The 12,638-nt window shown below is 44.0% G+C and overlaps 1 protein-coding gene across 1 annotated transcript in view; it reads right to left on the minus strand.

Moving 5' to 3' along the window:
- Positions 1-12,638, minus strand: part of HIP1R (huntingtin interacting protein 1 related) — a 69,242-nt gene that overhangs the window by 22,656 nt on the left and 33,948 nt on the right. Inside the window, exons 9-14 of the mRNA XM_070763216.1 lie at positions 7,778-7,835; positions 5,329-5,404; positions 4,241-4,378; positions 4,013-4,071; positions 949-1,021; positions 38-221 (exon numbers count right to left, since the gene is read on the minus strand). Of these exons, the coding sequence (XP_070619317.1) occupies positions 38-221; positions 949-1,021; positions 4,013-4,071; positions 4,241-4,378; positions 5,329-5,404; positions 7,778-7,835 (588 nt within the window). The remainder of the gene's footprint in view (positions 1-37; positions 222-948; positions 1,022-4,012; positions 4,072-4,240; positions 4,379-5,328; positions 5,405-7,777; positions 7,836-12,638) is intronic.

The raw sequence follows: 12,638 nt of genomic DNA on the forward strand, positions 1-12,638 counted from the left end.
CATGATGCTCACACATTCTCTGGGACCCAAGACTTACTTTCTGCTTCCAGGTAGAGTCCTCGGTTCTTGTCCCCTTCAAATTTTGCTTTCTGCAGCTTCTCCAGCTCATCTCGGAGCTGCTCGTTGTCCACCAAGGCCTTCTGTTTCTGCTTCCTCTGGTCCTCCACCTCGGCCTCCAAGCTGTTGACCTGAGCCTTCAGCTGGGTGATGTACCTTTGAGCCTGGAGAGAGAGAGAGAAAAACAGGGAGATGTTGAGACCACATTTGTGTTCAGTTCTGGAGACCTCACCTACAAAAAGATATTGACAAAATTGAAGGGGTCCAAAGACGGGCTACAAGAATGGTGGAAGGTCTTAAGCATAAAACGTATCAGGAAAGACTCCATGAACTCCATCTGTAGAGTCTGGAGGACAGAAGGAAAAGGGGGGACACGATGGAAACATTTAAATATGTTAAAGGGTTAAATAAGGTCCAGGAGGGAAGTGTTTTTAATAGGAAAGTGAACACAAGAACAAGGGGACACAATCTGAAGTTAGTTGGGGGAAAGATCAAAGGCAACATGAGAAAATATTATTTGACTGAAAGAGTAGTAGATCCTTGGAACAAACTTCCAGCAGACGTGGTTGGCCAATCCACAGGAACTGAATTTAAACATGCCTGGGATAAATATAGATCCATCCTAAGATAAAATACAGGAAATAGTATAAGGGCAGACTAGATGGACCAGGAGGTCTTTTTTCTGCCGTCAATCTTCTATGGTTTTACGAACAGGAAGCAAGGCGTGAAGTCCTCAGGTTACGACCCTGCCAGAAAAACTCCAAGCTTGGCTTCTCGCACCCCAAAGGCTAACAATTTGCTTTGAAAATAATTGGGGGGGGGAGGTCAAGGGGCGTCCCACAGCGTAGTTTGTACCCCTTCAAAAGCAGAGTGCGGAAATCCAGACCTTACCTCCAGTTTAATCTTCTCTAGCTCTACTTGAAGCAGTTCGATTTCTTTCTTCAGGTTTTCGATCTGCAGATCTCTGAAGACAAAACAAGAGGAAAATGCAAGTTTTGAGTCGGTTCGATGGCCTCCAACTTTCCCCATTGTATAGTCAGCTGTCCTGCTTAGATTTCTGGGGTGCTTCACCAAAGATGCTTTGGTCTATTTATAAATCCCACAATCCTGTGCTCCCTCCTGTCTCTAAAAAGTGCCATTTGATTGTCAAAGGAACGAAGCCAATTTATTATGTCTTGCCAATCCCCTTAGAAGATTGTTAAAGACTTAGAAGATTGTTAAAGTCCCAAAGGAGTCTGCATTGGTTGCCGATCAGTTTCCGGTCACAATTCAAAAGTGTTGGTTATGACCTATAAAGCCCTTCATGGCACCGGACCAGATTATCTCCGAGACCGCCTTCTGCCGCACGAATCCCAGCGACCAGTTAGGTCCCACAGAGTGGATCTTCTCCGGGTCCCGTCAACTAAACAATGGGGAAGAGCCTTCTCTGTGGCGGCCCCGGCCCTCTGGAACCAACTCCCCCCAGAGATTAGAATAGCCCCCACCCTCCTCGCCTTTCGTAAGCTCCTCAAAAGCCACCTCTGCCGTCAGGCATGGGGGAACTGAGATGTTCTTTCCCCCTAGGCTTCTACAATTTATGCATGGTATGTCTGTATGTATGATTGGTTTTGTAACAAGGGTTGTTAGCTGTTTTAGTATTGGATATTTACATTCTGTTTTTATCACTGTTGTGAGCCGCCCCGAGTCCATGGAGAGGGGCGGCATACAAATCCAATCAATCAATCAATCAATCAATCAATCAAATAAATAAATACAATAAATAAATACAATAAATACAATAAATACAATAAATAATTAAATAAATTAAATAAATTAAATAAATTAAATAAATTAAATAAATTAAATAAATTAAATAAATTAAATAAAATTAAATAAAATTAAATAAAATAAATTAAATTAAATTAAATTAAATTAAATTAAATTAATAAATACATAAATAAATAATAAATTGGCTTCGTTCCTTTGACAATCAAATGGCACTTTTGGGACTGGGCGGCAAAAAAGTCGAATAAATAAATAAATACCGTATTTTTGGAGTATAAGATGCACCTTCTTTCTCCTGAAAATTTGGTGTGTCTAATACTCTGAACGCAGCTTTTTTTAACCTTTTTTCCCAGCCCAAAAAGGTCACTAATGATCTTCCCAGCTTGCAGGCTTTATCATTCTCTCTCCAAAAAATGTTTTTCCAGCCCTAACCAGGGGATAAAATAATGTGCTGAAGTTTTTATTTTACTTATTTATTATTTATTGGATTTGTATGCCGCCCCTCTCCGCAGACTCGGGGCGGCTAACAACAGTAATAAAACAGTATATAACAATAATCCAATACTAAAAACAGTTAAAAACCCATTACAGTGAACCCTCGAGTTTCGCGTCCTCAAGCATCGCGAAAGGGCTATTTCGCGAGTTTTAAACCCGGAAGTAAACTCCACCATCTGCGCATGTGTGCGTAGATGGTGGAGTTCCCCAGCTGGGAAGCTGGGCGGCTTCCCTGGGTCTTTCCCCTCTTGCCCCGTAAGACCCCAGCGGCGGCGCGAGCAACGGCGTGGGCGGGCGGGCGGCACGCGCGGGGACACCCCAGCTCCGCTGCCCAGCTGGGGAGCGGATCTGGGGTTTCCCCAAGCGCGCGCGCGTTGCTGGGGCCGCTCCCCAGCTGGGGAGCGGATCTGGGGTTTCCCCAAGCGCGCGCGCGTTGCTGGGGCCGCTTCCCATCTGGGGAGCGGATCTGGGGTTTCTCCAAGCGCGCGCGCGTTGCTGGGGCCGCTCCCCAGCTGGGAAGCGGCCCCAGCAACGCGCGCGCGCTTGGGGAAACCCCAGATCCGCTCCCCAGCTGGGAAGCGGCCCCAGCAACTCGCGCGCGCTTGGGGAAACCCCAGATCCGCTCCCCAGCTGGGAAGCGGCCCCAGCAACGCGCGCGCGCTTGGGGAAACCCCAGATCCGCTCCCCAGCTGGGAAGCGGCCCCAGCAACTCGCGCGCGCTTGGGGAAACCCCAGATCCGCTCCCCAGCTGGGGAGCGGCCCCAGCAACGCGCGCACGCTCCCCAGCAACGCGCTCCGGGCGGCGGTGGAAGTAAAAACACCATCTGCACATGCGCAGATGGTGTTTTTACTTCCGCACCGCTACTTCGCGAAAAATCGATCATCGCTTGGGGTCCTGGAACGGAACCCTCGCGATGATCGAGGGTTCACTGTATATAAAAACCAATCATACGTACAGACATACCATGCATAAAATTGTAAAGGCCTAGGGGGAAAGAGTATCTCAGTTCCCCCATGACTGGCGGCAGAGGTGGGTTTTAAGCAACTTATGAAAGGCGAGGAGGGTGGGGGCAATTCTAATCTCTGGGGGGAGTTGGTTCCAGAGGGCCGGGGCCGCCACAGAGAAGGCTCTTCCCCTGGGTCCCGCCAAGCGACATTGTTTAGTTGACGGGACCCAGAGAAGATCCACTCTGTGGGACCTAACTGGTCGCTGTGATTCGTGCGGCAGAAGGGGGTCCCTGAGATAATCTGGTCCGGTGCCATGAAGGGCTTTATAGGTCATAACCAACACTTTGAATTGTGACCGGAAACTGATCGGTAAACAATGCAGACTGCGGAGTGTTGGTGTGACATGGGCGTATTTAGGAAAGCCCATGATTGCTCTCGCAGCTGCATTCTGCACGATCTGAAGTTTCCGAACAGTTTTCAAAGTTGACCAGACTAAGGATGCTAGCCAGAGGAATACCTAGTAGGCAGATTTTTTCCCGGTATTTTCCTACCGCAAAAACTAAGGTGGGTCTTATACTCCGAAAAATAAGGTACATGTTCAATTTTCCGCCTGGATTTCTTCTGTCACCAAACCCCCCCAAACTAAAAACTTTTTTTTAAAAAAATATTTTTTTCCTTGGGGGTCCCAAGCACTAGATAGTTGCTTTTGTTAACTACGAGGTGACCTAGGTTTTCATTGGTCAAATACCTGTCGTCTTTTAGTCCATTGGGTGGCCCGAACGTCTGCTCAAATATATCTGACACATTCTACAAAAAGTAAGAAAAAATTCTGGGAGTTAAAATTTTGCACGTGTTTAAAAACTCAGATTATCCAAAGCTAAGGAAAAGGGGGGGAAAAACCCCCTATGGGGCTGAACCCCATCTGGAAGGGGGGAGTTTACACCAGTCACCCACTTCTATTCTTATTTTATTTCACCTGCTGCTCTACGGATGGAGCTGAGCTGATCTCAATCAGGTTTTCTGGCTCCTCGTCTTCGGGGGCTTCTTCTGGAATGACCACTACTGGCTTGACGTGCTCGGCCAGGGCAGATGCCCTCAGGAAATTTGGAGGGTTCTGTGGAAGGAAGGAGACCCAAAATCGTTTATATATTTTTCAAATTTATATAGCCGCCTATTCGCCCATGGCGACTCATGGTAGTCTCACACTGCAATAAACAAGGACATACATTGAATTTCACAGCTACCAAGATTGCTGAACGAGCAGGGACAAAAACAGCCGGCTATCAAGATTGTTGGACAAGCAGGGAGAAAAAAATAGCCAGCTACCAAGATTGTTGGACAAGCAGGGACAAAAACACCCAGCTTGTTGGATGAGCAGGGACAAAAACAGCTGACTACCAACATTGTTGGACGAGCAGGGACAAAAACAGCCGCCTACCAAGACTGCTGGATGAACAGGGATAAAAACAGCCGGCTACCAAGACTATCAAGATTGTTGGACAAGCAGGGAGAAAAAAATAGCCAGCTACCAAGATTGCTGGACAAGCAGGGACAAAAACACCCAGCTTGTTGGATGAGCAGGGACAAAAACAGCTGACTACCAACATTGTTGGATGAGCAGGGACAAAAACAGCCGCCTACCAAGACTGCTGGATGAACAGGGATAAAAACAGCCGGCTACCAAGACTATCAAGATTGTTGGACAAGCAGGGAGAAAAAAATAGCCAGCTACCAAGATTGCTGGACAAGCAGGGACAAAAACACCCAGCTTGTTGGATGAGCAGGGACAAAAACAGCTGACTACCAACATTGTTGGACGAGCAGGGACAAAAACAGCCATCTACCAAGACTGCTGGATGAACAGGGATAAAAACAGCCGGCTACCAAGATTGCTGGACGAGCAGGGACAAAAACAGCCGGCTACCAAAATTGTTGGACGAGCAGGGACAAAAACAGCCAGGGAAGTGATTGAAACCTGGGAAATAGGCCCTCCGCCAGGTAACAGGAGAGTATCACCAGCCTATCAAGTACTTAGAAAATGGGGCCAGGAAATACAGAGGATACCTCGGGCAGCCGTGGAATCTGGATGAGACGCTTGAAATACAACATGTCCGATGCTCTTTTGAAAAAGTTCTTCAGGCTGCAGAGAAAAAACAAACAAACCAGCAGCTAAATGTCAAAGGAGGGTGAGGTGTTCCCAGGAAAAACCACAATCCTTACTACTTGGTGCAGTTATAAGTGTTTTACTTACAGCCCTTCGTTCTTCCTAAAGGAGCAGAACAGAAAGCGAATTGCAAAATACAAGAACCGGACAAAGTTTAGCTACTGTTCTTACCATAGCGTTCTTTACAGGTTAAACTCACTCACAATTTTTAGCCTGGTTTTAGCCAGCATTCATCATCTCTCCTCGAAACCCCGTCTATAAAGCTGGTCTAATCCAGAGTGCAGTGTTGAATAAAACCAGCCAAGTTTCTAGGCCTGGCGATCTTGGAAATTTGGTTTGGTAAGCAATTCCTGGCTATTTTTCATAGAAACATAAAAAGACCTCATGGTCCATCTAGTCTGCCCTTAGACTATTTCCTGTATTTTATCTTACAATGGATATATGTTTATCCCAGGCATGTTTAAATTCAGTGACTGTGGATTTACCAACCACGTCTGCTGGAAGTTTGTTCCAAGGATCTACTATTCTTTCAGTAAAATAATATTTTCCTCATGTTGCCTTTGATCTTTCCCCCAACTAACTTCAGATTGTGTCCCCTTGTTCTTGTGTTCACTTTCCTATTAAAAACACTTCCCTCCTGGACCTTATTTAACCCTTTCACATATTTAAATGTTTCGATCATGTCCCCCCTTTTCCTTCTGCCCTCCAGACTCTACAGATTGAGTCCATAAAGTCTTTCCTGATACGTTTTATGCTTAAGACCTTCCACCATTCTTGTAGCCCGTCTTTGGACCCGTTCAATTTTGTCCATATCTTTTCGTAGGTGAGGTCTCCAGAACTGAACACAGTACTCCAAATGTGGTCTCACCAGCGCTCTATATAAGGGGATCACGATCTCCCTCTTCATGCTGCTGTATATGTTTTAATTTTTAAAGAAAGCACAACGGGCATTTCTTTTTAAGAGAGGATTCTTAGGGATCCCAATTCGCACAATATTCTTGCAGTATATTATTATTATTATTATTTATTGGATTTGTATGCCGTCCCTCTCCACAGACTCGGGGCGGCATACAAATCCAATAAATAATAATAATAATAATAATAATAATATACTGCAAGAATGTTGTGAGAATCGTTTATGTATTTTTCTGTTACTTAAAAAAAAAATCAGAACACGATTGCATCACAAGCTAGGGAATGTTGAAAGACCTCTGTATGTCTGGACTTTTGGGAAAAGGTGTTATGTTTGTTTAAATGGTTACCTTTTTAAAAATTCCCTTTCTGTCCCAGCTACAATCCCTCCCGCCTGTGAATATTGTATTTAAGTTCAGTTTGTTGTCTTTGCTTTGTTGAATTTCCCCCTGACTTGTGGTCAGTTCTGGTCACCGCACCTCAATAAGGATATGTTATTTTAGATTTTAATTATTAGATTTGTTACCATGTATTGTTTTTATCACTGTTGTGAGCCGCCCTGAGTCTGCGGAGAGGGGCGGCATACAAATCTAATAAATAATAATAATAATAATAATAATAATAATAATAATAATAATAATAATGTCTACGGAGAGGGGCGGCATACAAATCTAAATAATAATAATAATAATAATAATAATAATAATAATAATAATAATAATAATATAATGGAACTGGAAAAGGTGCAAAAAAACAAGAATGATCAAGGAAATGGAGCCCCTCCCTTATGATACCAGGTTGCAACGCCTTGGTCTCTCCAGCCTTGAAAGACGGCGTTGAAGGGGGGACTTGATCGAAGGGTATAAATCTTGCATGGGATAGAAAAGGTGGATAGAGAAAAATTATTTTCTCTATCACACAATACTAGGACGAGGGGGCCCTCCCTAAAGCTCACAGGCAAGAAAGTGAGGACAAATCAAGGGGAATATTTCTTCACCCATCCTTGGTTGATGGGATTCCCTTCCAGAAGAGGTTGTGACAGCTGTCATCTTGGATAGCTTCAAGGCAGGATTAGACAGATTCAGGGATGCCAAGTATATTGAAACGGATGTCCATGTGCCGCCTCTATGTTGGTTGAAGAAGGCAGGATTCCCTTGGGTCCCATTTGTTGGGGGTCAAGGGAAAGGGAGGGTTTGGCCTCCTCTTTCTGCTCAAGATCCTCATGGTCAATTGGTGGGACACAGAACGCTGGACTCGATGGGCTTTGGCCAAATTCAGCAGGGCTCTTCTTTTGTGGGTTTGCTTTTGAGTAAACAACTGTTTTCTTTTAACTTTTACATTGAGAGCATGAATGATTTAACCTAACGCATCACTTCGGAGGTTCTGGGGGGGTTCGCCACCCACGCAGCCCCAAATGGCACGCAGAATATAGTTTACCTGCGAAACTGTTCGTGGAATCTGTCTCGATGGCCTTGCAACGTATCGGCTGGCAAACCTGAACAAGTGAGAAGAACGAAGCGTCAGAAATGGTCATTTTTTAATCAGAGATGGAGATAAAAGCATAGCACTCCTTTTTTTTTTGCAAATAATAAGCCATCCAGGCTGATTTTAAAAACTGGGTTTCAGGCCCTGCAACATTCTCAAAAGCAAAACTTCAGATCGTGCAGAATGCAGCTGCGAGAGCAATCATGGGCTTTCCCAAAAATGCCCATGTTACACCAACACTCCGCAGTCTGCATTGGTTGCCGATCAGTTTCCGGTCACAATTCAAAGTGTTGGTTATGACCTATAAAGCCCTTCATGGCACCGGACCAGATTATCTCAGGGACCGCCTTCTGCCGCACGAATCCCAGCGACCAGTTAGGTCCCACAGAGTGGGCCTTCTCCGGGTCCCGTCAACTAAACAATGTCGTTTGGCGTGGCCCAGGGGAAGAGCCTTCTCTGTGGCGGCCCCGGCCCTCTGGAACCAACTCCCCACGGAGATTAGAATTGCCCTCACCCTCCATGCCTTTCGTAAGCTCCTTAAAACACACCTCTGCCGTCAGGTATGGGGGAACTGAGATACTCTTTCCTCCTAGGCCTTTACAATTTTATGCATGGTATGTTTGTTTGTAGGTATGATTGGTTTTAAAATAAGGGTTTTTTAGTTGTTGTAGTATTGGATTTACATGCGGTTTTTATTATTGTTGTGGGCCGCCCCGAGTCTGCGGAGAGGAGCGGCATACAAATCCAATAAATAAAATAAATAAATAAATAAATAAAACTGATGCAGTAAAAACACTGTTTTCAAGTCCCAAAGATGATGGGGGTTTTTTCAGGCCGCAACTAGATTTTCTTGTTAACGTTATTTGCTGCCAACCTGCCTTTCCGTTGAGGACCAGTATATTGCACGAGTCAAAAAAAGGAGGTCTGTGAAAATATTTGCGGACCCCTCGCATCCTGGACACAAACTGTTTAAAACTCCCACCCTAGAGAGCAGTGGTTCTCAACCTTTCTAATGCCGCGACCCCTTAATACAGCTCCTCTTGTTGTGGTGACCCCCAACCATAAGTCTAGCGCCAATTCTCCCAACAGAGCTCTAAGCTGATAGGCAGAAAGGTCAGAGGGACACCCCCAAATGTAAACACCTGATTGGTCGGATTGTAAACATATGTTCCAAGGCGCCAGAATAGATGCTTTATTTCCTAACACCGTGGGAAATTTGCCTTTTCTCGGGGTCTTAGGCGACCCCTGTGAAATGGTCATTCGACCCCCAAAGGGGTCCCGACCCCTAGGTTGAGAACCACTAGAAACATAGAAACATAGAAGACTGACGGCAGAAAAAGACCTCATGGTCCATCTAGTCTGCCCTTATACTATTTCCTGTATTTTATCTTACAATGGATATATGTTTATCCCAGGCATGTTTAAATTCAGTTCCTGTGGATTTACCAACCACGTCTGCTGGAAGTTTGTTCCAAGGATCTACTACTCTTTCAGTGAAATAATATTTTCTCATGTTGCTATAGAGCAGTGCACATCAAGACAACTAGACGCAAGGACAGTTTTTCCCCCCGAATGCCATCACTCTGCTAAACCAATAATTCCCTCGACACTGTCAAACTATTTACTAAGGCTGCACTACTATTACCACTAGTTTTTTCTCATTGTTCCTATCACCCGTTTCCTCCCACTTAGGACTGTATGACTGTAACTTGTTGCTTGTGTCCTTAAGATTTTTATTAATATGGAGGTTAGTTGGGGGAAAGATCAGAAGCAACGTGAGAAAATATTATTTCACTGAAAGAGTCGTAGATGTAAAGTAGTAGATGAAGAGTAGTAAGCAAACTTTCAGCAGACGTGGTTGGTCAATCCTCAGTCACTGAATCTAAACATGTCTGGGATAAACATAGGTCCATCCTAAGATCCAATACATAGAAACATAGAAGTCTGACGGCAGAAAAAGACCTCCTGATCCATCTAGTCTGCCCTTATACTATTTCCTGTATTTTATCTTAGGATGGATATATGTTTATCCCAGGCATGTTTAAATTCAGTGACTGTGGATTTATCTACCACGTCTGCTGGAAGTTTTTTCCAAGCATCTACTACTCTTTCAGTCAAATAATATTTTCTCACATTGCTCTTGATCTTTCCCCCAACTAACTTCAGATTGTGTCCCCTTGTTCTTGTGTTCACTTTCCTATTAAAAACACTTCCCTCCTGGACCTTATTTAACCCTTTAACATATTTAAATGTTTCAATCATGTCCCCCCTTTTCCTTCTGTCCTCCAGACTATACAGATTGAGTTCATGAAGTCTTTCCTGATACGTTTGATGCTTAAGACCTTCCACCATTCTTGTAGCCCGTCTTTGGACCCGTTCAATTTTGTCAATATCTTTTTGTAGGTGAGGTCCCCAGAACTGGACACAGTATTATTCCAAATGTGGTCTCACCAGCGCTCTATATAAGGGGATCACAATCTCCCTCTTCCTGCTTGTTATACCTCTAGCTATGCAGCCAAGCATCCTACTTGCTTTTCCTACTGCCCAACCACACTGCTCACCCATTTTGAGACTGTCAGAAATCACGACCCCTCAATCCTTCTCTTCTGAAGTTTTTGCTAACACAGAACTGCCAATGCAATACTCAGATTGAGGATTCCTTTTCCCCAAGTGCATTGTTTGACATTTGGAAACATTAAACATTAAATACAGGAAATAGTATAAGGGCAGACTAGATGATGATGATGATGATTATTATTATTATTATTATTCTTTATTAGATTTGTAATAGATGGACCAGGAGGTCTCTGTCTGCCGTCAATCTTCTATGTTTCTTTGTCTACTGTTTTTTTCCTAGACTCTTTTCAAGCCGCCCTCTCTGCCCATAAGCAGAATTTCAGGAGGCGCCTAGAGAAACAGGGTATCGGAGCAAATCCCCTCCAGCTTAAGTAAATCCTTTGAAAAGATGCATCGGGTTTTAATCCCGCTCTGGGCTCCACAGAAGCGCTACGAGAAGCTGAGTCAAAAGGAGAAGGAATGTCATCCCCCCACCCCCCCAGGGTGTCTATGTGGGGGTCTTCTGCTGGCACTGCCAGGGTTGTTTTCGAAAGGGCGCCTGCGTTGTGATTGCAGGCCCAATTCAAACCCGGTCACGCAACCTTGTGTTTTGCAAACTTTTCTGCCTTCGGGGCTGAGTTGAGTCAGCCAGGAATTCCTGCTTTGCTCTGCCAAGAATCCTGGCACGGCCAGATACACAGAGGAGTAACTTGAAGTTTAATGTTTCCAAATGTAAAGAGTAGTAGATGTTTAAATTCAATGATTTGCCAACCACATCTGCTGGAAGTTTGTTCCAAGCATCTACAACTCTTTCAGTCAAATAATATTTTCTCACGTGGCTTCTGGTCTTTCCCCCAACTGACCTCAGATTGTGGCCCCTTGTTCTTGTGTTCACTTTCCTATTAAAACACTTCCCTCCTGAACCTTATTTAACCCTTGAACATATTTAAATGTTTCGATCGTGCCCCCCCTTTCCCTTCTGTCCTCCAGACTATACAGATGGAGTTCATGAAGTCTTTCCTGATACGTTTTATGCTTGAGACCTTCCACCATTCTTGTAGCCCGTCTTTGGACCCGTTCAATTTGATCCATCTCTTTTTGTAGGTGAGGTCTCCAGAACTGATCACAAATATTCCAAATGGGGCCTCACCAGCGCTCTATACAGCGGGATCACAATCTCCCTCTTCCTGCTTGTTATCCCTCTAGATATGCAGCCAAGTATTCGACTCGCTTTTCCTACCGCCTGACCGCACTGTTCACCCATTTTGAGACTGTCAGAAATCACTACCCCTAAACCTTTCTCTTCGGAAGTTTTTGCTAACACAGAACTGCCAATGCAATACTCAGATTGAGGATTCCTTTTCCCCAAGTGCATTATTTGACATTTGGAAACATTACACTGCAGTTTCCATTGCTTTGACCACTTATCTAGTAAAGCTAAATCATTTGCCATATTACAGTATTCGGAGAGGGGCGGCATACAAATCGAATAAATAATAATAATAATAATAATAATAATAATTATTATTATTATTATTATTATTATTATCACCATCATCATCATCATCATCATTTCAGACGGATCAAGGAATATCAACCCTATTGCACACTTTAGAGCCATTGGCAAATAGGCAAACCTTCCCTACCAAGCCTTCCCCTATGTCACTCACAAACATATTAAGAAACATAGAAACATAGAAGACTGACGGCAGAAAAAGACCTCGTGGTCCATCTAGTCTGCCCTTATACTAGTTCCTGTATTTTATCTTACAATGGATATATGTTTATCCCAGGCATGTTTAAATTCAGTTACTGTGGATTTACCAACCACGTCTGCTGGAAGTTTGTTCCAAGGATCTACTACTCTTTCAGTAAAATAATATTTTCTCATGTTGCCTTTGATCTTTCCCCCAACTAACTTCAGATTGTGTCCCCTTGTTCTTGGGTTCACTTTCCTATTAAAAACACTTCCCTCCTGGACCTTATTTAACCCTTTGACCTATTTAAATGTTTTGATCATGTCCCCCCTTTCCCTTCTGTCCTCCAGACTCTACAGATTGAGTTCATGAAGTCTTTCCTGATACGTTTTATGCTTAAGACCTTCCACCATTCTTGTAGCCCGTCTTTGGACCCGTTCAATTTTGAAGAATGGGAACGAGAACAGACCCTTGTGGTATACTGTACACCACTTAAGGTTGTTAAGGTTGACAAACATTGGTTTATTCTTAAAGTTGCAAAGTTGGGCAAGAACAGGTTT

The sequence above is a fragment of the Erythrolamprus reginae genome, chromosome 10 (genome assembly GCF_031021105.1).
Source record: "Erythrolamprus reginae isolate rEryReg1 chromosome 10, rEryReg1.hap1, whole genome shotgun sequence".
NCBI classification, from domain to species: domain Eukaryota; kingdom Metazoa; phylum Chordata; class Lepidosauria; order Squamata; family Dipsadidae; genus Erythrolamprus; species Erythrolamprus reginae.